Here is a 27,406-nt window from a genome sequence, read left to right as displayed (position 1 = left end):
ATATATGTTCTGGGTGACTAAGCAAGCCTTAGTCAAGAGTCTTAGTCAGCCCTCAAGGTTAGTTGGGCATTCAACCAGCTGAACAGCTTCTAGCAGGTTTAACTTCCCATATAATGTTAATATTTGGGCATTTTTCCCATGTAATTAACAGCAAACTGTTTTTTCAGATTCATTACAGGTGCTCTGACTCACAAAGCTGGTGTTTCTCACCAATGTCATTTGCAAAAACAAGTATTTGATCCTGTCAAGCACTGAAAACCTATTAGTGAACTCCAATGACCACAATTGGTTGTGCCTATGTGCATCCTCCAAAGTTAAAAAATGTAGCCTAGATGATAAGGAGGTAGCCCATTTGTAATTAGCTGTGCACAGTACTCTCTCTTCACTAAAGCAGCGATAATCAGACAGGAGTATAACAGGTACTGTTGCAGTAGCAAGTTAGCTAATTCTAGCCTCATTAACTTATACTAGTGTGAGACACTTCGGTGCCTGAGAAAACTGAAAACATTGTCATTACACTGAAGAGAGAGAATGTCTTAGTTATCTACATATAAAGTGACATAAGGCAGGCTACCTTGAGTTTGGTCTCATGTTCCACAGCAGGGGACTTGTCCTTCTTAGGAGGAAGGTAAAGCTCCCATTTGCCATACTCCTTCTTGGTGTATGGGTGAGATTTGGTGTTCCATCCATCTAGAGAGAGAGAGAGAGAGAGAGAGAGAGGAAGTGGAGGAGTTTGCAATTTCAGCACAAATCTCCAGGCATCGGCACCATCATGGAGGTACAGAATCGGCTGTGTGCAAATAATGGCTTCCAACCGTGCTGGAAAAAGAGAGATACCAGAAAAAAGATTGTTGTGGTGTGGTTGTAGGTAAAAGCGAATGGTCTGATAAGGTGATAAGGAAAATACTACATTTGGATACTCTTACACTATACCATCAATCAGTTAGCTTCAACTTTCCCTGAACTTGCCTCATCTTGTATGTCACTTATATTTCCCAGAATGCCTTTTGACAACCCCCAGAGAACGAACCTGAACTTGTTCCATTCGAAAGCAACAGCAGAGCAAGAGAGTTAAGTCAAGAAAAAGCAAGAGTCACTTACTCAAAATGCAACAGTGGCTGTATTGCATTATAGGCTACTGTGGCTTTTGCCAGTGAGAAATTTGTATCAGTTGTCGATCCTAGCCTCCCTGGGGCCCTAAGCAAACTTCTGCTGAGGGGCTCCCCTGCCTGACTCGTGTAAACCAGTTCCCACACAGTCACATGGCAACACTGATGTTTACTGCCAGTCCTGCTTGTACTGGCTGAGGCTGGCTGCACTTCAGAGTCTGTGTTAGTACTGGCTGAGCATCCAGCATGTCATCTGTCATATTTTCACGTCCAGAGGGATAAGGCCACTTTGATGCCTTGTCATGGCAACACTGTTTTGACACAGGTGGGCGGGGCCCCCACTGAAAACGGGATGGGCAATAATGTGCCATGGAGGGCTGAGAGTATGCAGGTAGCCTAACTTAAGAAGAGTCAGCTAATCTACACTGTTTGCTATCTAGCTAATTTAGCAAAGCACAATGTTAATGTTAACATGTGATTAGCCACTACTACCGCTAGCTTCGACTAGATGTCATTAGCTGCACAAATGAAATGTGTTTACAAGACAGTGATGTTTTTCTGACCACGTATGGTTAGCTAGCATTGTCTAAACATAAAATCAATCAGGCGTATCAGTGGCAAAATGATCAGTCGCCAGTCAAGAACAGCACAGAAAAAAAGAAACACAGCTGTTTACAGTACCTGAAACTATCAATAGCCTACTTTTTGTTTGTGGACAATAATTTTTGTTTTATATGCAAAACTCAAGATCATTTTTCAGTGAATAAATCCTGAATTGGCAACACATGACAATGTGATAGTGTATCCTGTAGAACAATGCAAAAAGAAGCACAGCCAAAAAAAAGCTATTTTTCCACTCTAACGCAGAATTGCAGCCATTTAGAATAATTTGCCTATCAGACCATTAGACCTGATTCGTACCACATGCCAACAGTCCGCATTTACTCCTATTATAATCACATTCAATTCTTTAACCCTCGTTATTCCTGCTGTTTCTCTATGGACCCCCTGCTCCTGCAGCGAAACAGAATTAAGTCTCCATTCAGTACCAACAGCTGTAGAACACTGCAAGATGTTTTTTTGATTCACTCACTTACTGAAGGACAGTTTCAATGCTTATACTAACATCCACCATGATCACGTGCTCTCTTTCTATCATCACCATCTTTCTGATGGTGATGGAAAGCCCAGACAATATTCCAGAAACTCCCATAAACATCCAATCCACACTTTCAAATGTACAATAATTTGAATAGGTCAGTCAAACATGCCCGTGTGTAAAAGTGTGTGTGTGTATGTGTGTGTACGGGGTATAAAAAAAATAATAAAATATTGGAAACTGCGTGTTTTCGCCTGAAGAAATTCATTTCTGAGCAATTGAGCCGGTCAATCTTGCCGCAGTTCTGAGTCGGGTTAACTGAAGTAAATGATGGACAAGAACTGAGTGGTTTTTGGTTCACGGGTCAACAGTGGATATTTTGTGTTTAAAGCAACAGCCTTTTACAACATTTAGGCATTGCAGTGCAACTATTGTTTTAGATTCAAAATCATTGGTCCGTCCAACTTGATTGTTTGCGTGTGTGTGTGTTTGTGTGTGCATGTGTGTCCCAGGCTGGGGAAACCGAGTGATCGATAAGTAGGCTAGTGAATTCATTTGAAGCAGGAGCATTGCAACAGCGTGCTAAAGTTGAACTTGTAAAATGAGATTGCTTGACCCTTTTCTCACTGGGCATGCAGTGCAACATCAGTTTGTCATGAATAATCTCTCTCCGTCTCCTTCTTCCCTACTCCTGTCCCTCCCTCTCCCCTCCTCTCCCCTCCTTCCCTCCTATCCACGCATTCTGTTGTTGCTCGCTTTTGTTGTACAGGAGTTTGCAGAGGGCCGAGTGAATAAATGAATAACAAAAATGAGGGAACTGGAAGAGTATAGAGCACTCTGTCCAGCCATAATACCTTCCCACCTGCAACACAATGTGACAGGAAGATAAGGAGAAAGGGGGAGAAGAGGAGATGGAGAGAGGAAGAAAGTCTCACATTCCTCGCCCAGCGTAGAAATTGAAGGGGAAATAATATGAGGCGTGTCAAAATGCAATCTCACCCCGTTTACCCTGATGCTTAAGCCCTTCCATGACTCCAGTGCTTCCCAAGAGAAGCAGAGAATTAAAAAAGGGAGAGCGATACGAAGAGAAAGAGGGGGACATATGAAAGCAGACGGTGGATGGAGAGACGAAAATGAATATGAGATAGAGGGAGAGGCAGTGAAAGTGAGAGAGCAGCTGGTAATAGGGATATAAAGAGTGTAATCTCTGGCTTGGGCAATAACATTTAGCTATGGAACGATGTGTAGAGGGCACACACGCACGCACACACACACACACACATTTACAGCAGCCTAGTAAATAGTTCTGACCTGAACAATTTCACAGCCTTTAGTGCAAGCCAGTGGAGAATGTGTACACAGACAAACACACACACACACACATACACACAAACGGAAGTGCATACACATCAGTGCAAGCACATATGCACACAGATACTCAAACCCTTTCACTTATATTTGTGCTGCAGACTTGTTAACATAGCTTGTGGGTCCCAGGATGGGTCTGATGTGCCAACAGCAGTCTGGCACACAATCGGCACATTGCTGATAGAGGAGACTTATCACAACTAGACTAAAATGATGCACAGATCTAAGCAAAGTCAGAATAGAGGTGGGAAAGGATTCAAAGTATCCCCCAAGACCTGATAAGGACAAACACATGCCTAGAGCAAAGACACATGGATATCTCTAAAGGATCCTTCGTTTCTCTCACCACCGCCACAGGATTTCTCCATCTGCTGCTCCCTCCTTTCCTCTCTATCTTCCTCTACCTTTTTTTTTCCTCTCCTTGCACACGGCCTGTAGATTGCATGGCCTTCCACAGTCCCGGACATACATACACAGATGCCAATGCACACATGTACAAACGACACAAACACACTCACATACACACAGACACACACACACATACACACACACACACACACAGTCCCCTGGCTGCAGTAGGAGACAGTGAAGGTGTTAAAGTGGCCTGAGGCGGCAGGATTGCTGCTTAATAACTCGCCTGGGGCATCAACCTGACAACACTCAGCACTAAACACACAGACATGCATACACACAGACACACACACATACACACACACACAGAACTACATGCTGTCTGTCTGTCTGACCATCAGTCTCTCTATGTCTCTCTCTCATTTCAAGTTGGAGTTTTCTTTGTTCTCAGGTGGGAAACATGGAGGAGCTGAGAACTGTTCTAACAAAGACAAGCTTTGAAGTCGATCAAAACAATTAAATATTAAAGTAAAAGTCCACCCTGAAACAGAATCCAATGTTCTTTCAATGATCATGGTCAGTTTAGTCAAGATCTGTGTATAACAAGTATCTTATAAAGCTAGTGATGTAAGAAGAAAGCCCCAACTCTGAAGCCAGAAATATGCCCCAATAGTTTTCAATGGCCTAATGCACACTTCAGGTATCAGTTGGTGCGTCAAACTACCTTGACGCTCTGAATGTTTGATTTTGGAGCTTCAACTGAGGACCTGATGGCTGTTTTCATGTGGTTTCTAGAGTTGCAGTGTCCATTGACATTATATTTGGAGGCAAAAGGAACAGATAATGAAATATTCCCTAAAGGAAACAGTTTCAACTTGATATGGTTCTAGCTGGTTTTGATATGATGCATGATTATTTTTTTTATACATTTCTAAATTGTGTTCATCTATTACAAGGCATTTTTTTGGTTTAGCTCATTAGCTTTTCCTCATCCATGTCTTGCCAGCTTGTTAGGCCAGCAAGTTGATGAAATGTATGCTGCCTTTCATTGCGTTGGAAGTCAGAAATACAACTTTTCAGCAGAAATAATATAATGGACCCTGTAACAAAAGTAGATTTTGGATGCTGTTCTTGCAGAATGAAGAGGAGAAAATGCACATCAGGCATGTAATTGATGTTTTGATTAATTTATTTAACTTTAGCCAAAAGATGTATATCCGTGACAACTAAAAGTAATCAAAGAGTATAAAAAAGAATACAAATTATTTAGATAGACAACCAAATAATAGAGCAAATCAAATATCATAGAAAATTCCAACTTTCCCTCTCCTAATTACCACTCTGTTGGGTCATGCATGTGCACTCAACTCATAGTTAATTCCAACATTTTAGGCAGCGCTTGAAGGCAGCAGAAAGATATAGCCACATTGGGATTCTCAAATTCATCATTTGTTGGCACCTGTGATTGACATTAGACTAGCTAGATAAAACATCACCAACTGAGTTGACAAGCACTAAGACATGGATGAGGAAAAGCCAGTTAACAAAATCCAAAAACAACCTGCAATGAAAATATATTATCCAGCACGGTGGTGAAATGTAAATGCCAGTGCTGCGGTGTTGATGCTTCAAATCTCCTGCCTGCAACGTGCCATAAAAGCATCAACTTGACGTCTGTCTAGTGTGTTTGGGTCTTAAATACGGTTACTATCGCGGTGTTCTTGCTAGTTGAATAACAGGAATGTACTTAGCTTCTGTCATATGCATGATGAAGCTGTTGATTGTGGACACTTTACGATCCAAGGCGGCCACGTGGCGATTCATGATCTGCCCAATAAACCATCCAATCTTCCCACCCGACCGCATTAGCGCCATCGCTCTCTCCCGTTAACCAAAGCGCATACTAGATTGTGTCCACCTACACTGCAAGTATCACCTTCAGCTTTGAGAACAGCTTGAAACTCTTACATTTATTTCCTGAAACTCTGATGGACTCTCAACCGCAACTTCATACACTGCTGACCTGCCGGCGCTCTACTTCATCATCCAATCTCCAACCTCTCCTCCAGCTTATGGCCTTTTCCCTCCTCTTCAGTGTTCAACCTCCGTTCTCTCCTCCAGCCTATGGCCTTGCCCTCTTCAGTCTATTGTTAAACGTCAAGTCTCTCCTCTGGCCCATTTCCTCTCCTTTCTCACTTCATTATTCAGCCGCTCTCCTCTCCCCCAGCCCGCAGCCTTTCCCTCCTGACTTCAGTCTTCTCTGACCTCTACATTGTTCTCTTTCTCTCAGGAAACTGTAGGCCCTTCCGTATCCCTTGCTTTCTCAGGTTTCACTCTTGATGTTGTCTTTCCAGCCTCCCTGGTCACAGAAAATCTTAATCAGAAGTATTGACCATCAGTGAGAACATCAATCTCAGAACCTTCCTTCTAGTCAGAACCACTTGATCCCTCTGTACCATCCTCCTTTTACCATTCCCCTCTCTCAATCACCTACTTTCTCATGTATGATCAATTATTCATGCATTTTCATCCTGTAATCTTTATTTACAATATATTTTTTTGTGTGAAAACCATCAGTTTTGGTTTAGAATCATTTTCTGTTTCCAAAATATGAAGCACAAATATTCCCACGTATCTGCAAATATATTCTCAGTTTAATAATGTGATGATAATAACAATGATTGAATAATACTTGGAGCCCTGGAGCTGGTAGGGATTCAGTGTCGCATTCAAGGACACTTCAGCAGGGCGGTTGAACTCTGTCCTCCGGTTGAAGGACAGTCATTCTTATGACTAGGCCATCCTGCTGTCCCAGTGTGAAAATTAATGTGAAAAATGTACCACTGCAAAATTTGTCACACACTAAACCTTCCAACTTCCCTAAAGTTGGGTCTAAAGCAAAAACATCCTCTGATTTCCTTCAGTGCAAATGAGAAGTAGTTATTTTTTCGTTTGTTGGCTTGTGTATCAAGCTAACAAATAAGTAATAGTACTACTAACATAAATCAGTATATGCATTGCTTCAAGCATTTATAGCCTTACTTTGTCATATGAAAAACAGGTAGATCTACAGTATGTTTGTTGAGACAAATGTGATACTTGTACTTATAAAGCCAGCATACCTGTACTTGAGAAAAATTTATAGAATTGCCCATGTTGGGCAGAACTTTAACATTTGCTGCTAAAATAATATCATACTCTTATCTCAGATAATTTGGATAGACAAAACAAATATTTATTTGTGATTGTCTGCTCTTCACTGACAGGGAGAGGACTTAACCCCTTTTGAACTTCTGTATCCTACCCTCCCCTGTAGGGAGTGATGTCCATATCACTTCATTAAGATGAATTTTTAATACAGTGAAATTAATCATTAGCCATTGGCTTAGCTGTCTGACAGACACACACACACACACACACACACACACACACACACACACACACACACACACACAGATGCATGCACACACGTGCACATGTGCGCACTCACACGCAGCCAATCTAGTCATTACTGCTAAGTAAATCTTTCATTGTGAGCTGCAATCATTTCTGCAGTAAATACATTAGAAAGGTAAATTTGTTTCCATGGCAACAATAAATTGCTTATACTTGTCTCAATAAAAAAAAATTTAAGGTTTAAATTGGGAAGTGTGTGAGTGCGTTCCAGCATCTGTGTGCGTGCGTATGTGTGCGCATGTGTGTGTGTGTGTGTGTGTGCGTATGTGTGTGTGTGTGTGTGTGTGTGTGTGTGTGTGTGTGTGCCCCTACTGAAGTCTCCAGTCAAATAGAGGGCCTGCGCTCCAGGGGCCCATTCTTTGAACAGCAGACCGTTGTTGGCCTGCCTCTGGACACCGTAGCACTGGAAGCCCTTGGTGAAATCTTCCAGGCTGCCCTCTGCCTCCACCAGCTGACCCAGCCTGTGCTCAAACAGCTTGTACCTGGACAGTACAGACACACAGAGTGGGACAGAGAGAGGGACTGTTATCCGATAATACAAAATATCCAAAGATGAGCCATCAAATTCAATAATCACTTCAACAGCAGCAACCCCAACTCCTATCATTGCAAAACCCTTCAATTCTAAATGATGAGCAATGAGAACAGTCCTCTCTACCAGCTGGTCCTGCAGCTCGATTCAGTGAAGCCCATTAAGCCCGAGGACAGTCCTTGGTTGATCGGACCTGACCAAATTATAACCAAACAAAGAGAAAAATACAAGTCATTTTAGAATGAAATAACAAAATCCCAGAGTAAATTGGAAACATATTTGGCCCATACGGTAAAAAATTGATCCTAAACTGACAACATCCTTGACCAAACTTGAGACTCGCCAAGTGCAGCCCGGCCTCAGAAAGCGGCCGTCACAGAGCCAGGGAGCACAAGCTGTACTCGCTCTGCTCCCAAGGGGAAGTGGAGACAGAGCTGCACTTCCCTCGGGCTTCCACAAATTATGAAAATACTGCAGCAACTTATTTTGATGCAGAAAAAAGTAAGTGTGCCACACACAGTAGAGTATACTATCCTGTCATAAGCTGACATGGGAGGAAGAAGTGTTCCTCTAGAGACAGAGGATACATGCCGAATACGCATGCTGTAGCTATTGTTTTTTTTGTGTCATTTTTTATTTATTCATTGATTTGTTTGATGATTGACTCTACCTGACCATTCGCTACTTATTTAATATTTTTATTGTCATTCTTTACGGTCGAGATTATTGCCATTTGCAACAATATCAGATATTTAAGTATTTTATGTCAGGCATGTTAGGCTCATTTGAATTTGAATTAAAGTGTGAGATACATAACAAAGGGATAAAGAGCAACACTGTACATGGGAGGAAGAGAAAGGTAGAAGGTAGAAGAAGAGCAAAATTTATACTAGTCGTTCATATGAGACTTTAGATACTCTTGCTGTCTAATGCTTGGCAAGTTTGGGTTACAAATGGTGTTCACTCACTGAAAATCCCATGTACTACACAGTCTTACACATGGACACACACACGTGCACATGCGCACACACACTCACGCACACATACATCTACAGTACAATGTTCTGAACACAAGCCACAGGGGGTTTTTAGGGGAGAGAGATGAGGATGACGAGGGGTGCTTGAAAAGTACAAAAGACTTGTACAGACAATCCCATGATACTCTGAGAAAACCCAAGGCCGCGCTTGCTTTCATTTCAAATACAAAGGGAGAGACAGAAGAAAAAAGTTGAGCAAACTTTGCTGAAAGCCTAAGGCAAAAGAAAAAAAACTATACTGCGTAAGCTACAACAAGTGAACTTTTCACATGAGGATAGACTCAAAATTATATTTCTTCTCTGTACTGTAGTAGAACCATATCAAATGCTGATTTATTTGTAAGTGCTTTGAAAGACATGCATGTATTGGAACGCAGTATAGAATGCATAAGAGTTGCTCTAAGCACCTCACGCTCTGCAGCTGGCGTTTTGGTTGTATCAGATCATCAAAAGAGATGAAAATCACAGTAATATCAGTAAGGTTGGAGTACAGAAACTGTCTCTCTAGCAGAGAAAAAACACTTCCTCACCCACACAACACATGAACGTGAAAATCTATGGAAAACATAGGTGTGTGTGGGGGTGTCCAACATGAGAGCAATATCCCCTGTTTCTCTATCTAATCTGTCTCTTCTCTCTTTCTGTACCTTTAAGAGACTCAGTATTTTTCACTAACACACGGCAGGCCCCCTGAGTGTAAAATCACCTCTCAACCGGAAATCTCTCTCTCTGAAGTATCGCTGGGCCTTCCTCACAATCTTTCCCAGTGTCTTGGACTAAAATATGAGGCGTTGCTGCTGGCAGCAGGAGCGGCTGTGCAGGTCCAACTGCGGTTGTGCGCATTCATTCTTGGCTTGCATAACTCTGTGCAGGGTAAGTTGGTGGAGTGGCAAAATGAGACAGAGCGAGAAGCATGACTTTGTATGTGACTGGAAGCTTGTAGATGCTTGCAGCACAGTCAAAGAACAGTGAAGAAATAAGTTGCATATTGTAAGAATATTTGCATTAAAACAATGGGGGGGTTTTTTGTTTTTTTTTAAAGTTCATTGGTATTTTATTTCCTAACACATGCACACTACTGTATCTACCACCACAACCACACACGTACAAACACTAAATCCAATGGGAAACAAACTTGCCTTTTGCTATTTTACAGCAGGATTTTAAATTTCGGACTCCAGCCACCCTTGTACTACAGGATATTGAAGCTCATACCATTATTTTTGCAACCTTAATTAACAGAAATGAAAAAGTTAAATATGCTCACATCCTCCTCTCTTCATGTCAGCAAATTATGGTATGAAAGCTACAAGACTTTGAATTATGGTCAGAATTGCTGTTATTCAATTGCTGAAAGACTGGAGTTGTTCAGTCTTGTTTCTACCAGTTGAGAATTGCCTAACATGATTATTTTCTGACTTGGAGAACGTTATTAATTTCTGTATTTCATCTTGTATGTATTCATTTCTGTATTTCATCTATTGACTACAGTAATTATCTGTATGCTTGCCACAATCATAAAGGAAGGCCTTTTCTCTTCTGGAACCAGTGCAGAAGGCTGCAGCCAGGCTTTCTAACTATTAATAGCTGAAATCATACACATAACTCCCATTTTAGCTACCTCACATTTGCTTGGTCACAGAATCAAAATTAACCACACAAATAAAGCTCTACTTTCCTCTGTATTGTCTCAAATGAAAACTTGCTTTTAGAAACTTGCATGCAACTTCTAACTTGTTATTGCTCTTATAATAGTAGTGTTCATTTGTTTGTTGGGTGCCAAATATGCTTCTGAATTTAAATGAGCGGCCCTTATTGAGCCAGCAGTATCAGTTGTTGTTTGGCTTCAATTTGATGGTGTGCTTAGTAGGTGCTCATCTGCTGAGTGGAATTTCAATTCCATAATGGTGCCGTTAATAAGTCTTTTTTGTTTACATCACTTTGCATATTTGTCAAGAAAAATGCTGTGCAAATACACAGAAACAAATAAATAATAATACATCAAAAAGCAAAGGTGATTTGCATGATGATCAAGTGTTAATAGTACACCTAGTATAGATACTTTTCTACCCAGTATATGTACTTTTCAATTTCTACGTCATATTGAGAGTGAGCCTGAATAGCCTGCTACTTATTGGAACAATTTTACAAATAAGACAAGGAAAACAACAGCAGAATCTTATTACTCAAAACCCTTTGGTAACAGATGCTGTTAGAGAGATTACAAAGGTTTGGACTGTTGAAATATGCTAATACACTGGTTCAACCTTTGGCAAGTCTTTGAAGACCTTCATGTCTAATGCTAGATTCTGTCATTTCAGTCTTGTAAGTCAAAAGAATGAAAAGAGAAAAAAAACAAAATAGACAGACAGACATGCAGGTGTACAGAGTTCTGTGCCACATTGTATGTCTAACCTTTAATAGAACAGTTGGCTCCCATTGGCCCTTACTCTGCTTTGAAGCACACAAACGCTTTCTGGCGGTCTCTCTATCACACACATACCCACACACACACACACACACACACACACACTATCACTGTAAGCTTTAAAAAAGCATCACACTGATGGCATAGGATTTGAGTGTCAATTTCTAAAAGGCTAATCAAGGAATATGAGGGTAGAGGAGAAGCACAGCGGCTGGCTGAAGGGGGAACTCCCTGCCAAGCCAACACACACACAAACATTCATCACACACATCACTCAACATAGCACTTGGAGTCAAGCATGGAAGCCCACAGAAACACACACACACACACACACACACACACACACACACACACACACAAAGTGGAAACCTTTATAAATTAACCAAGTTCAACTCTCTCACAGTGGACCAAAACAGGGCAGACAAAAATCAAACTAATTTCCCTTTGCATTCACAACACCCTGTCTCTTTCAGGAGGAGACCTTGGTTCACTTCAGCCCTGATGGGCACTTTCACATTTCCATCTTCATTTATGACAAAGCACAGAGTTTAGCCTCTCTATGCTGATGATAATGTTTGTGCTTACTGATGTGGAAAACAGCTTTTATTAAAATCATTAAGACATAAAGCATATTGGCCCTTTACTCAACGTGATCAGATCAGCCGTGGGATGAAATTAATCATGCTAACTGTGATCTGCTGTCAGACACAGGTGGGGTTATTTCAACAAAGTCATGGCAGCATTTTCATATTCAAACACAATAAAATCCAAGCTCGTACGGTACTTTCCTCCCAGTCTTGAGAGAAGGGACAATTCAGTATGTGACATGTATTTAATTGCTTGACTGAATGATTTAACTGAGATATTTACCAGTAATGTCACCTAAATTGTGCTTTTTATTTCATCAATTAACAGCTCTTCTCCCTATTTTAATACTTTAAACTTTACTTGTGAACTTTCCCCATTGGAAAAAGGAATCTAAATGACGACACGTTATTGTTTAAAACCATGGCTTTAAGATGGATAGTAAATGTAGCAAATTCAAATTACACATTGCTTCTTTTATAGGAAGAAAGCATATTTTATGTGACAGTAAACATTCCTTTAAAACAGAACAAGCTATGAAATTAGATTCCACCGTCAAAGGTTTGGTCAGTTGTTCATGCAAATCCGAATAAATGCAAATTTTTCTAATGTCTGTTGTTTTTTGTTGTCAGACTATGGAGGAGGCTCACTTCAGATGGGAAGGAGTTCATTTGGTGGATTCACATCTGCACAAAACACGCAGACTAATCCCTGAACTTGAACTGAATGGTTCAAATGGACCAAGTCTGACTTCGCCAAAGGGCAAGATATTGTTGAGTCACACTGCGGTGCCCCAAAGGCCTTTCTTTTAAAGTTGGTCAAAGTTGTTGTAAAGTTGTGACCAAAAAAAAAAAAAACACACAATAGTTTTTGTTCTCATTTATCCCTCCTCTTCATTCTCTTGCTTCACTCCTTATAGACTATAGTAGAATTAATTAATCCTCAGTGAAGATGTGCTGACAGGCGCTCAGCCTTCCTTTACACTCTAATTGTTCCAGTGAGACTGAGACTCAAAATGATACTCATCTTGAAGGGTGTGTGAGTATGTGTTAGTGCGTGGGTCGCTCCCCCTTGACAGCCTTTTGCTTATCTCTGTCTTGCTGGGATCCTTTGCTCCAGTTTGCTCCAGGCTAGCCCTGAATCACTGCATGTATTTCACAACAACTAACAGTGTGTGTGTGTGTGTATGCAACATGTTCTCATTATTGTGTTCGTAGAGTGTTTGTTGAAAAGCTGTACACATGATTTATGTTGAATGTTTGTGAAAAGATATATATACACTATAAGCAGCTCCCACTATAGCTGCAAGCTTGTGGTGACCATTTTTTTTCACTCGTGGAAGAGTAGTTCTTTCTTTCTTTCTTTCTTTTTTCTCTATACAACCAGGTTTAGGGAAGAACAAATCTATACTCAAGGTTAGGAAAGATTATATAGGTTATAGGTTTTATAGGTTAGGTGAGGATTGATTAGATTAAGTTAGGCTAAGTCAGGCTAGGTTACTTTACTTTTCAGGTTAGATTACTTTATTTTTCCAATGTGGGGCTTGGGCGATACATCGATATAATATGGCCAAAAAGCTTCAGCAGAATAATGTCTATGAATTCTGGAAAGAAGTTAAGATTATCAATAAAAGTAAGATGCCCTTGCCATGTAGTATTGATGGGGTTACTGGGTCTAAAAATATTGCTGAACTGTGGAGAAAACATTATAGGGATATTTTCAACTGTGTTAAGAGTTGTGAATTTAATGTTGGTGATGTCTCTAACAATGAAGGTGTGGTGATTAGACCTGATGAAGTGTGCTATGCCATTGAGAAATTGGCAATGAACAAAGCATGTGGTCTTGACCAAATAACAGCAGAACATCTGAAATATGCTAACCATAGGATTTCAGTGTTACTTGCCATGTGTTTCTCTGGATTGTTAATGCATGGAATACTACCTGACTCTATCTTGTCTGTCTTATTAGTGCCAGTTGTTAAAGACAAAACTGGTAAAATATCCAGCATAGAAAATTACAGACCAATTGCCCTGGCTAGTATACTTTCCAAAGTATTAGAAAGACTTCTCTTGGATAGGCTTCAAGAATACATAATAACCACTGACAATCAATTTGGTTTTAAAAATAAACACGGCACAGATTTGTGTATATATGCACTGAAGGAAGTTGTTAGTAAGTATAGAAGACATAACACTACAATATTTATGTGTTTCCTTGATGCGTCTAAGCATTTGACCGAATTAATCACGGAAAATTGTTTGCTAAACTACAAGAGCGAGGGGTCCCTCCATACTTGTTAAGGATCTTGCATTTTTGGTATTCGCATCAAACCATGCAAGCTAGATGGGGTAAGAGTATATCTGCACCCTTCCTAGTGACCAATGGGGTCCGACAGGGTGGAATACTGTCACCTGTTCTTTTCAACCTTTATTAGGATGATCTTTCAAAAAAGCTAAAAGAGTGTAAGACTGGATGTATAGTGGGGAATAGTCTTATTAACCATCTGGTGTACGCTGATGACTTAGTCGTCCTGTCTCCTTATAGTGCTGTCTTACAGCAACTGCTCAGAGTCTGCTCAAGTTATGGTGTGCAGTATGACATTAAATTTAACTCTAAAAAGAGTGTTGTTATGATTGCTAAAACCAAGGAGGATCAGAAGCAAAATTTCCCTACATTCTTTATGGCAGACCAAGCGCTAAATATGGTGAACAAAGTAAGATATCTGGGTCATATCATCAGGAATGATTTATGTGATGACGATGATGTGCAGCGCCAGTGTTGCAAACTGTATGCACAAGCGAATATGCTAGCACGCAAATTTCATATGTGTACAGATGATGTTAAAACAGCTCTTTTTAAAGCCTACTGTACTACACTCTATACAGCCCACCTGTGGTGCAGTTATAGTAAAGCAAAAATGAGAAAGCTTAAGGTGGCATATAATGATGCATTCAGAATCTTGCTTAAGCTCCCAAGATGGACAAGTGCAAGTCACATGTTTGTGACTCGCAATGTCCCCACCTTCCATGCTGTGTTGAGGAATTTCATGTATAAATTTGTGTGTCGGCTAGTTGAGTCAAAAAATGTAATCATAATAGCTTTAACTGAGCCTACAAAAAGTGACACAAGGTATTCCTCTTGTTTCTGGAAACATTGGAACAAATGTCTGTATGTGTTTTAATTACTTGTGCACTTGTGAACTTCCGTGATCTTGTACATATTTTTGTGCTGTCTTGTCCTCGTAGTTTACTTTTTTATATTTTTATATGTCTCTTTTCTTGCTGATGTGGACCTATATGTGTCTGAAATAAAGTCGAATTGAATATCAATATTGTTATATCTACTAGACTAGAGATCCTCTGGGATTTTGGTTATTATAATATTGTGATATAGCTTAAATGTTGTCTTTTCCTGGTCTTAAAGGCTGTATTAAATTATTGTGTACAGTTATACAATAGTCTGAACTTATTTGGCTGTTCTAGCGTTCTACAGTGAAATGAACAATGAATGCCTCTACCCGCTTTGCCTCATATCCACATTAACCACATTAGCCCGTTTAGCTCGCTTCTCAAAATTTTCTCATGTGCAAATATCTTCTGAAAGCACCAGCAGTCAAACCCCAAAATATCATCACGTTATCGATATTGAGGTATTGGGTCAAAAACATTATTATATTTGATTTTGTCAATATCGCCCAGCCCTAGCTTGAGCCCAGAACATTCAGTGCCATATGCAATATTTCTAACCATCCACCTGCCCCAGCTAAACGCAAGATGACAAAAACTTTAAGTTGCAACATCCAGGGGAGGGAGCATGCTCCACAGAGTCCCATTGGGTGAATCTGTAAGACAGTGGGAGCAGGGCCTTGCCACCCACACAGGGACTTTTCAGGTGTGATTGCAAGTTCTTCACACGGTCTGATGACATTTAATTCCCATAACTGTGTGTTGTGGTTAAGTTTACCAACTGAAAGGGAACCACTAGTTTTGATTGATTTGTGTGTGTGTGTGTGTGTGTGTGTGTGTGTGTGTGTACATGTTTCTGCTGGAGCACTAACCTTGCACAAGAGTTTTCAGAGGTCTTAGCCTGGCTGTAAGGCACCAGCGTGCGCGGGCGGTGCTTTCTTGTCCTAGGTGCTCTTTTCAGATTGAAATACTGAGGTAGAGTTTCTAAACGGGCTCCTGAGGTGAGCTATAAGGCGCTTACGCCAGTCTGAGGGGCATTTATACAGCAGTATTTTCACTCTATGTAGGCTATTCAAACCTGGTGCACATGCCTTACCTCTCTTCAACAGCTTACACTGGTCTGCAGAGAGCATTTAAGGCCACATGAATGTTTTCATTCTCTCCATAAAGTAAAAAGATACTGGCCCCCTTCTCTTATCCAATCTTTGCAGAACAAAAGTCTGGAGCTCCTTCGGATGAAAAAACTGCCAAATTGTGAGAGATGCCAAACTGCATTGGGAAGCAGCTATTAGGTCTGGCCTGTAAACACAATTTTAAACCTAGGCCAACACCTATTTCATGCATCTTTTTTTACAACATTAACTGTATGATCACTTTTAGTCTGAATATCGGCCACACTTTTAAAATAGCATGCATAAGTGTCAATAAAGTGATTTTGAAAATGCATTCTTCATTTTCAGCAGCCTGGTGGACTTTCACCTGGAATTCTGCAGGGCCTGCAGACCCCAAAAACAGTTGTGCATGGACTCGTATTGATTGTGAATTGTGCAGAATTATGCAGCTTGTGGGTGAAAGTGGAAATTTCAATTACTGAATACCAACAACAGCTATTTTTAAACCAGCTGACATAATCTTGAAAAACTAATATTGTTTGAGTGCTTTCTTATCTTGTATTGAGACATACAGTACTTTTGCTTAGTTTTTGGAAAATGGGATTGGAAACTATCTTGCTAAACAAAGAAACTACTTTACTTGGGTCCTATTTGATATTTCAAAGTTGTTCCAATTTCATATTGCATTTCATTTTATACCTGTCATTTTTAGATGGGATTACATATTACTCTAAGTGAGAGGTCAGCAATGTAAGTATATTGCATTTTCTCCCTTGAAAGGGTATGTACATGCTACTGTACAAAACTCACCAGAAATTAGTTTTTAAAAGCAAATTTTAAAAATGTTCTCCCCGGACGTACGCATCATTTATACATCTGGCCTCAGGACTGTAGGACTGGACAGCATCTTGTCTATGTATTTGTTCACCTACGAACAAGCAGTGCAGCAATCGTCTTCTGTTTTGGTTGAGGCTCTATCTTTGTGCCGAGCGTCAGTCTTGCACAAATGGCGGGGAATCGTACTCGGGGACACACGCAGAGAAAGCAACACATGCAGTATAATGAACTTCCACGCCCGATGGTCTCATTCTTCTACAGCAATTACTCTATGCTATCAAAATTCATTTGGGAAATGATATATTAAATATTCTACATGTAGGAGCTTTACCTATGCCTCAAAACGACAAAAAGTAATAAACTAGTAAAAACACTATCCACATTTTTATTTAGTTGTACTACCACCAATGTAGTTGAATTACTTGTCTGTTTAAGATACATGTATCAAAACTACTACCGGGCCTAACAACTATCTGTCTGACTATCTTTAGAAACGGGCCTACATGTATGGCAGAATAGGAATCTCTGCTCCAGCCCACAAATCAGCCACACTGCTGCGGTCAGTTGAAGTCTCAACTGAGAACGCCATGACTGTCAGATCCTTCCATTGAAGCCCACTGTCAGCATTAAGTCCATCAGACAGATCCCCATTGAATCTGTGCGCTGTCATGAAGCACGTACTCACACACTCCATTCACCTTGCAAATGCATGTGCACACATGCAGAAATATGAACACAAACATGCAGAATTCTGCTCTCTCACACACATATGCACACGCACGCACATACCCACACACCCACACACACGCACACTACACACAGTGAACATATTCAGGAGTGGCAGTTTTAAAAACCCATTTTCCCCTTGGTTAAGCAAGCAGCACCAACACTCGACTAATGGAAAACCCTGCTCCTAAATGAGGTCGGAGAAATTCTATCTTACACACTGGTTGCTGTGAATTCTAATAAAGTGGCCTTTTCATCTCCTGTAGGCTGTACCCTCACGCTGCTGACTTTCACCAACAAGACCATCTCAGTTGCATACACACAATTAAGAACAAATTGTCAAGTATTTTTTCAGTGGCAACTTGAGGCCAACTCTAGCACATTAACATTAAAGGCAATTTTTAATGACAGAGTCGGGATCGGAGGCTGCAATACAACAAAGTTTCTAGGAGTTTGTTTCAATGTTACAGATATCCAGTAGAAACAATACAAACACGTTAATATAGATACAAAAACCAAAAAACAAAATAATTGTCATTGAGGTGTTGAAACACATCACTTCCTGTGCAGCAGAGATTTTCCCGGGAAAGTCCTACCTGGTACCAGGTGTGTAGAACAGCACATGTAAAAGCTCTCATGAACTGGGTATAAGTTGAGAAGGAGTAGGAAAAGAGACATTTATTTAAATGAAAATGTTGGGGATTACTTTAAGCTAGAGACTCTCAGTTTTCTCTAGTACAATTAGGACAGTATGCTCCTCAATTAGACTTTGCATAATTTCTATGGTCTCAGACAGCTTAGTAAATATTTGCAGGGGCGGAGGCTACCCAGGTTAGTTTCATAGCACAATTGTCGTCACCCTAAAAGCAGTAGTTAGGTCAAGACGAGCACATGTCCTCTGTGTTCAGACACAACTCTGGTTAGAAATATCCTGTTTGGATACAAAGTCACTTTTTCCCAAACCCAATGCACTTGGTGGCTTAACTGGGTGCTGCAGTGCCTGGAAGCAGTAATAGACAGCCATACAATGTTTGCCTGTTAGAGGAGAGATCCACATGCATCAAACTACCTCTGTACATGACAGAGAACAAAGCAGGATTATATTCTCACTGGGCCACAGGTAGGGCAACCAAGGGAGAACATTGAAAAAAGTGAACAGACATAGGCCAGCAACTTACAGTCCTGCCAGAAACTGGCAACACCAGCCCAACACCAGATCTGGTACTGCTGTCCAATACACAGTGGACTGTGTACTTTGTAGAACTTACTGTTCCTTGGGAATATGTGGGAGAAGAGACACACAAAAAGAGGCTTAGATATTTCCAAATAGTAGTCAAGGATGAACAGTGGGACTGGAAAGCCATGGTACAATCTGTCGTAGTTGGGCATGATGAATTCATGGCAACATCCACTGCCAGGTAGGCTAGCGGTAATGGAAAGAGATCTGTGGTCAGATCTGCTGTTCAACTCGCCACCTTTACTCTAAGATCAAAGCCAGGTTTCTACGTGGGATCTTCCCTTGGATTGTGCCACCGAAGAAGTTACATCTCATCCTATATCTTGGTAAATGTAAAAATTAGCAACTCTCCCAAAACCAGAGATGAGATGAAAGAGCTAATAGTTGTGCATGTGGAGGCAGCAGGATGATGTAATAAGTAGAGAGACCATCATTCAGTTGGAGTACCCAGATTAAATTCTGGTTATTTTCAAAACTGGGCCTTATTTTCCTAGTTTTTGCCATCATGACGATTGATTGTGTTCAAAATGTCGCCACTTACTTCCCTGTAGAGCTTTACATACCCGCGAATAAATCACGCCCTTTCAACACAGTAACACTCACTGCAATTACACGTCTTTAAATAGCTGTTACTCATTATCATACGACATTTCAGTTATAATAGTCAGTGTGATACTCTTTGGCATTGCTCACACACTTCCTTGTTTACTCTGCTGGCTGCTGGTCTTCTACCGTTTTCACACGTTACTTGCCAGCTAGTTAAAATAACATACCTAATACCGCAATATACTCAAGTTTCAGACCACAGATAATCAGAAAATTGAATGTAGGAAGGTCCCATTGCAGTGCGAGTGTTATTGTGTTGAAAGGTTTTAATCACTTTGTGGGCTCGACTACTGGAGTTGCATTGGCCCTCTGGGGGTGTTTTGAGAGCAGCGTTCCCTGCAGCTGAGGGGGACATAAAAATCTACAGTGAAGTAAGTGACTAAATTCTGAACACAATCACAATCAATTATTATTTTGTGAAGTCATCAAGATACGAGACCTGAAGCTCCTTCATTGACAGTTAATTGGAGAGTGAATTTGTGGACTCACTGAATGCTTGTTGGAGCTCTTAAAGGATAAAGGCCGGCACGCAGCAGGGGGGCTTCAAAGGATAATTGTGGTTATTTTCAACCTGGGCCTTATTTTCCTAGTTTCTGCCATCATGATGAATGATTGTGTTGAAAATTGCATTACTTACTTCACTGTAGTGCATTCATACCTCCAGGTTGCCAGGAGCACTGCCGTCAAACACACACACACACACACACACACACACACACACACACACACACACACACACAAGGCCAATAGTAATCTCCAACAGTTGAATCCAAAAAGCGATTAAAACACGTCCTTTCAACACAATAACACTTACACTGTAATGGGACCTTCCTACTGGGGCTGCACGATTATCACCAAAATTATAATTGACGATTAATTCCCTTGATATTGTAGTTGCGATTCTAATTTTGATTAATAGAATTGCAATTAAATACTTATTTTGTGTTGCCACCTGTGTATACTGTATTCTCTATAAAGAACAAAAACACATCCAGCGTTTCCCGGAGGGGGGGGGGGGGGCATTTCAATAGGATTACATTACTTGCCCTTGCCTACAGTGACAGCAGTATGTTCAGTGGAATCTAATGGTAAACAGGGACAGTATGCCAGTCTGCTCTGCACTCATGTTAACTCTCTGAGTGTTGGGCAGTTTGAGACATCTCCGAAGAGAGTATGAACAACGTTATTGACACATGCGAGCAAATTGTGGAATTTTAAGTAACGGAGACTCAGTCAGATTGAGTACAATGCTGCTGGTCTGTGCATCGCCAAATGACAGACATGACATGATGTGCACATTAGGCGCATTGGGGATCAATTTAGATCAATTTCTATACATTGACCAACTTATGGCGACTGTGTCGATATTATGGCGGTGAAGTTTGCCACTGAAATTACTTAATTGCACTTTTAAATATCAATAAATCCACATAAATATGTTTTCAACTTCACATTGCTCCTCTTATGGCTGGGATACATTACACGTTTTTGACGCCCAATTTGGCAACGATTTGAGATCGGGTAGAGTCGGCGGTAGTCCAGGGTAGTCCAGGGTAGTCCAGGGTAGTCACGCTGTTTAGTCGCATCTGTAATCATTGTGTGTGTGGAAGTGAAAGACTCAAATCTTTCTCCTATGATCCCAATTGGCAACATCACGATTAGAGCGAACATGACTGATTTTATCGGGGTATGTCTGCATGATCATGTTGTTTGTGCTCGTCAAAGACTTGAATCTTAACGGCAATTTTCAATAGCCAATGAAAATGGAGATTGTGACAGATGAAGCAAGAGGGAAAAAAATATGTAAGTGTAACCACAAGATCCAATGTGCACAATGGCTGAGCCGGGAAAGAAAAAGACGCCTGAATGTGTTCCACACTTCTTAAAAGCTGCTCATGCAGGTTCAGCAGCACGGCTCAGGATTAGTCATAATGTGAACGCCTCTGATTCACCAGTGCATTCAATGAGCTCAGCGGATCTGTCTGTGATTGGTTATAAAGCCCATTTGCTGTTTAGAGCAGTGGTTTAGAGCAGCTTGAAACTAAGTTAGAAAAACTTGATTTTGACACAGCGGGAGTAGCCTCGTATATGGAATGCAGTAACTGTGACTTTTCACGATTACCATATCGCCATGGCTGTAATCATAATCTTGATTGATATACGATAAATTGTGCTGCCCTAGTTCCTACATCAACAGCTTGTTGATGGGAGAGGTTGAAGGATAATGACAAGAAGAAGAAGAAGCTAAATGGCAGGCTACAGGCGTCATGATGGACAGGTGTCAGCATGGACCAACACCTCAAGAAAATTTCCAATACCTTGTATAATCCATGCCCAGAAAGATTCAGGCTGCTCTGCAGGACAGATGGACATGGACCTACGTGTGTGTGAATTCTGTCTTAGGGTGGATTTTCCCCTTGGGAACAGATTGCCACACACAAATACACTGCCCAGCCATACACTGCCCAGCCATATGCACACACACACAGACACACTCTCACACACATCTGACCATGTCTCTATACAGTACAGTCCATTTAATACAATATTAAGCAAGTGGAAAAAGCAGTGCTCAAATGATTAAGGAACAGGGCAAGTTGAGGAAGAGGGGAGAGAGGAGGGAGAAGAATAGAAACAATCTTTTGACAGCCAACTCATTATCTATGTCGTTATCCTCCAGTAGCCAGCTCTTTTCCTCTCTCTCTCTCTATCAGCGGAGGGATAAAATCCTTCTCTCCTGAAGGCTTAGCAGAGATTATCCTGGTGTCCCGGGGGAGGATGGAAGGGGTGCTGAGATGCCACATTACAGATGTAGCCAACGTTAAAGTGAATTAATGGGCCTGAGGTTGAGCAGGAGGGGGAGGGAAAGACAGAACCCAACAGCAGGTATACTGATTCCTACTCTCTCTCTCTCTCTCTCTCTTTCTCTCGCTCTCTCTGCCTTCCGCCCTATCTCTCTATCCATGCATTCCTCCCTCCTTATCCCTGCCCTATCACTATCCTTCTCAATTTCCCTCCCTAACCACCAACCTCTTCTCTCTCTTTCTCTCTGCCTCTTACTGCCTTGCACCATTTCCCTCTCCACCATAACCTTCTCCTTTCCTCTCTTCTTCTGCAGAATTAGAGGTGGTAGAAATTGTGGTAAAAATGAACAAAACTAAACAGAAGTAGTCTTTAATCCACCGTAGGTCCCCCATCCTACTGCCTCCTCTTTCCTTCATCACCTCCTGTCACCAATACCCTCATTTTACTTCATTATACACACACCGAGTCGAGAGCACCATTCTTGCCCTACCCCACTCTCCCTGCTGAATATGTAATAGGTGGAAATGAATATGACATCCACCTACACCTCTCTCTCTCACCTGGTGTCTCTCTCTCTCTCTCTCGCTCTCTCTCGCTCTCTCTCTCTTTGGTGAGCCCTATCCCATCTCGCCTCCTTCTCTTGTTTGACACTAATAAGCTGGAAGCTTTTCAGGCTGAGATAGCTGGAGGGGACACAACTGACCCTACAACACTCACACCCATTGATGTTCTCTCTCTCTCTCTCTCTCTCACATGCACACACACACAGAAGTAGTGACAGGCACATTATCTCAGCTGCATGCCTACTATATACCCTAGTTCAGTCAATATGCACTGTATCATAGTAGTATAATATGCTGTAGTTGCATGTAATACCAGTATAGTTGTACAAGGTATATACTCAAGCTCAAAACACTACACACAGATAATACTCATAGATAATACGTGTGTACATGTATATTGTGAGTGCACAACACATACTGTACAAAACTAGCTGCACTGTTGACCATGGTTTGCCCCAACACTTATTATCTACAGTAGACCACCGGTTCTACAGCTGCTCCGTCAACACACTGTTGAGAAAAATTATAACACCGATGTCTGAAAGTCACAAATAAAAGATAGGAGGAGCTAAAAAAAAGAGGAGCCTAGCTACCTTGCGATACATACTAACAACCAAGCTCATGAATACCACAGACCTTTACCTCCTCATCTGCTATGCAGCCTCACTCCGGCCATCCAGCTGACAGACAGGAGACGCACGGCTGCTTATTTTAAACTTTTAATGAAAATAGAACAAGACAAAGTTGCAATGTTTTTTTTTTTTTCATTCAGTCAGAGCCACTTGTGCATGCCCACTGAGACACACCACATCTTTAATTGGCTTGTTCCATCTTATTCAAATTCATATTCTAAATAACATTACGTTGTTTTTTTCCAACCCATTAAAGTTATGTGTTGATACAAGCCCCTGGGACAGGACCCTCGAATGGCAATGTACCTTATCAAAAACATGGTCTGAGGAGTCGAATACTAAAGAGGGACTGTGAGATGAAGCAACCCTATTGGCAAGGTACCATCAGTGATGTAGCAGCAGGGGTGGGAGGGTGGTCTAGTGAGTGAGTCTGTCACAAGTTTGATTCCTGTCACCAAAATAAACAAAAAACAAGGATATTTTACAGCGTTCTTTTTTCTTGAAAAGACCCCATTTCCATGTAAATAAGTCTGATACTACTTAGTGCAATTACTACTATGAATTGATATCAGAAAGATTTATATTAGCTAAAAAGGAGAGCTAACTCACTTTTCACAAATAAAAAAGCTTTGTAAACCAAGTTGGGCTGCATTTACCCTCCATCCCGTTCTTGTTTACCATGCTGGGCCTGGGCAGTGCTGCATGAGGTGCGATACACTCCCTGCTGACAACTATCACACTGAAAAGACATACTGTAGAATCAGAGAGAGTAACCTATTGCAGCAACATGTACTCTTCAGAGCCAATCTCTTTTTTTTATTTTTTTGTACCAATATGTGCTGCGTGGCACCGGCCACAGATGGCTCGAAACACCAGAAACCAACAGCCGAAGACAAATCACACCCAATGACAACAATCCCGAAGCCACCCAATTATAAAATACACGCATGCACTTGTGCTCTCACTCACATCAAGTGCCCAAAATGATTATAAAGTCGAGGTCTGGCATGGGGAGTTGGGGTCCACCTTTAAGCTGTGGGTCTCTAAAGATCCAAGGTTTGGGAGCAGCCACCGGAGCTGGTGTCAGGGAGCGCTTCATCCCACAACCATGGGGCGTGTGGAAGATGAATAGAGTAAAACTGATAATGGATTCAGGAAATAGGTAGAGGCTGAATTTAATGTAGGACTGCTGTGGGGAAGAGGTGGAGAAAGAGTGATCACGGTGTTAGTGAGTGACTGCTTCCGCATTCATTCAGCGCCATCCCACACTGTGGCAGTTTGTCTGCAAGCAGAGAGGAAACTAGCCCGACTCTGTTCAGCCATTTACCTCCATATGGCTCTCTGCTTGGCATTCTGCTGCACAGATCTTCTTGTTAGAGACATCTGGGACAAGGGGAGCCATCCAACCCTACAGCCCGCCATTAAAACACATGTAAGTGAATTAATCCAGCTCCATAAGGAGGGAAACTCAATTTTTTTTCCACAATATTAACCATACCACCAGCTGAACAGACAATCGGAAAACCTGACAAACTAATTCAGTTCTGCCCGCTGTCTGCCTGATGCTCCGTCCCCACCTCAAATTACTTGCCATTTGGGATGAGGATTGACAGGTTGCTAAGATACCTTGACAGGGTTGTTTAAGGCAAGGGGGAGGAGAACGCTGAGCGGACATGATTCCTGCAACAAATAAGATGCATGGCAAAGGATTTTATCAGAGCAGAAATGTCATGCTCGCAGTAATGTCTCCGTCAATAACAATAAATCAGTGGCTGCACTTTGAGAAGCCAAAGAAAAGGATCATTTCCTCTTCATGCGTTTCATCTTCTAATAATTGGCTGTTATTTTTGGCTTGTCTGTCAACAAATCCAACATTAAGAGAGAGGTGATAAGGTGTGAGAGACAAAAATTTAGAAAGAAAAAAAAAGGAGTGAAAAGGGAAATGAGCATAGGAAAGTGAGCAGAGGTGGAGCGTTTGTATGTGGGTGTGTATGTGTGTGTGTGCATATGTGAAAGAAAGGAAGAAAGACAGTCAGAAAGAAATGAGAGAGACGGTATAATGAAGGGATTGAGCTTAAATGAGCTTAGAATCATTAATCTTTTACTCTCTCTTCAGTTTTAAAGAGTTTATGTGACTTACGTGTGGCTGTGTGACTGTCGAGAACTTTCTTGAAAAGTGAGAAATACATAAATTTCACATTCATGAGAGACCACATTGAGATAATGTTGAAGAAAAGCACAGCATCAGCTCCCCGATGGCAGATAAGGTAGACTTGTGCTGACAATGCCTGACTAAAACACACAAGCTTGCTCTCGCTCTCTCGCTCTCGCTCTCTCTCTCTCTCTCTCGCTCTCTCTCTCTCTCTCTCTCTCTCTCTCTCTCTCACCATCTTGTCACAGGTTGACTTCAGGTGGGAGATGCTGACTCTTAACAAGCTTGAAATAACATGCATGTGTGCACGCTCTCTCTCTCTCTCTCTCTCTCTCTCTCTCTCTACCCTTCCAACTATCCTAATTTACAATCTACCCTCCAAGGCCATTGAGTATAGCGATAAACATATGAGAGAGGCGTAAAAAAAAACAACCCACATCATTACTGCTGCATACAGCCCCACTAGAGCCATACCAATATATGCACAACAGTCTCATTTACTGGCACAAAAGCTGAAAAGGATATTATCTCATAATCTGTATCAAAGCGGTGCAACAGCATCTGGTGATGTATGCCCTGGCCTAAATTACCACCACCTATTAATAATCAGCCATGACATGAAGATATTAGGGCTGTGACAGGACCATTTATGTCAAAACCTTAGTCTGACCTCAATTACAAGCTGCATTATCATTCATTAACTTCAATCAAAAGCCTTCCCATAGAAGGAGAGCATTTATTTTTAGATAAAGGAACATTAACTACCATATCACAACCTAAATATTTATTCTGGCGTGATTGGGTTGTGTACCGTGTCAGGTTTCCTCAAATCACATTTTCTACAGGAATTACATCTGCAGTGCATCTACTTCCTTCTGTTTTCAGACCATTACTACTAGACCTGATTGTGGCCTCTTTGGCACCGTGCGCCGCACGTTGAGCCGCAAAACGGTCACCTTCCCCGATATCACAGTAAAGGAAATGTGTTGATTTGTGGGAGCGTATTTAGCATGTTCGCTGGTTATTTCTGAATGGATGTGGGGCTGTGAAGGGCAAAACAGGACCCGTACAGTAGCTACCACAGAACATACTGTTCAGTCGTCAACAGCACCGAAGTGAGCTGAACTTGTTTACCTCCTGCGCAAGTCCTCCGCGTGCGGGACTACATACGGATCCTCTCGGAGAAACTCTGCAAGGTCAGGCAGCTCGACCGGACGACCTCCCATGTTGCTGCGTCCCCGTGTTCACACGTATGTATACACCGATAAGTTGTGTCGCAAACTTCCCTCACACAGTATGGCCTCAGTTACACTGCAGTACAGTAAGAGAGGGGCGTTCCTCGTGGCCCCGCCCCCATGGCACCCGCTCTGCTGTTAGTCAATACAATCGCCCCATTCAGGTTGTCCACAAACTGTTGCTGCTGTTTTTCACTGTGCAGAACAGTGTTGTTATAGGTACTGTAGCCCTACAGCAACAGAGTAATGAGTTTTATAACAGATAATCTATTGATGGATGATCAGAGTAACTTGGCCTCAGCAATTAAAATGTAGTTTCTATGCTGGCACTTGTGAGAAAATGACATTTTC

The 27,406-nt window shown here is 41.4% G+C and overlaps 1 protein-coding gene across 1 annotated transcript; it reads right to left on the bottom strand.

The window, feature by feature from the left end:
- Window positions 1–574: 574 nt before the first annotated feature.
- gbe1a (glucan (1,4-alpha-), branching enzyme 1a) lies at window positions 575–27,122 on the bottom strand (the record flags this gene model as incomplete). Its single annotated transcript, XM_071521956.1, has 3 exons — window positions 26,955–27,122; window positions 7,696–7,865; window positions 575–690 (listed from the first exon to the last, which is right to left on the bottom strand). Coding segments are annotated over exons 1-3 (378 nt in total), but the record flags the coding sequence as incomplete, so codon positions are not given.
- Between the last annotated feature and the right edge of the window lie 284 nt (window positions 27,123–27,406).

This window comes from Centroberyx affinis, unplaced genomic scaffold (assembly GCF_046629955.1).
Source record: "Centroberyx affinis isolate AG114_WGS23_722 - 3 ecotype Tasmania unplaced genomic scaffold, CSIRO-AGI_Caff_v1 ptg000946l_1, whole genome shotgun sequence".
NCBI lineage: Eukaryota > Metazoa > Chordata > Actinopteri > Beryciformes > Berycidae > Centroberyx > Centroberyx affinis.
This window is presented reverse-complemented; position numbering and strand designations above follow the sequence as displayed.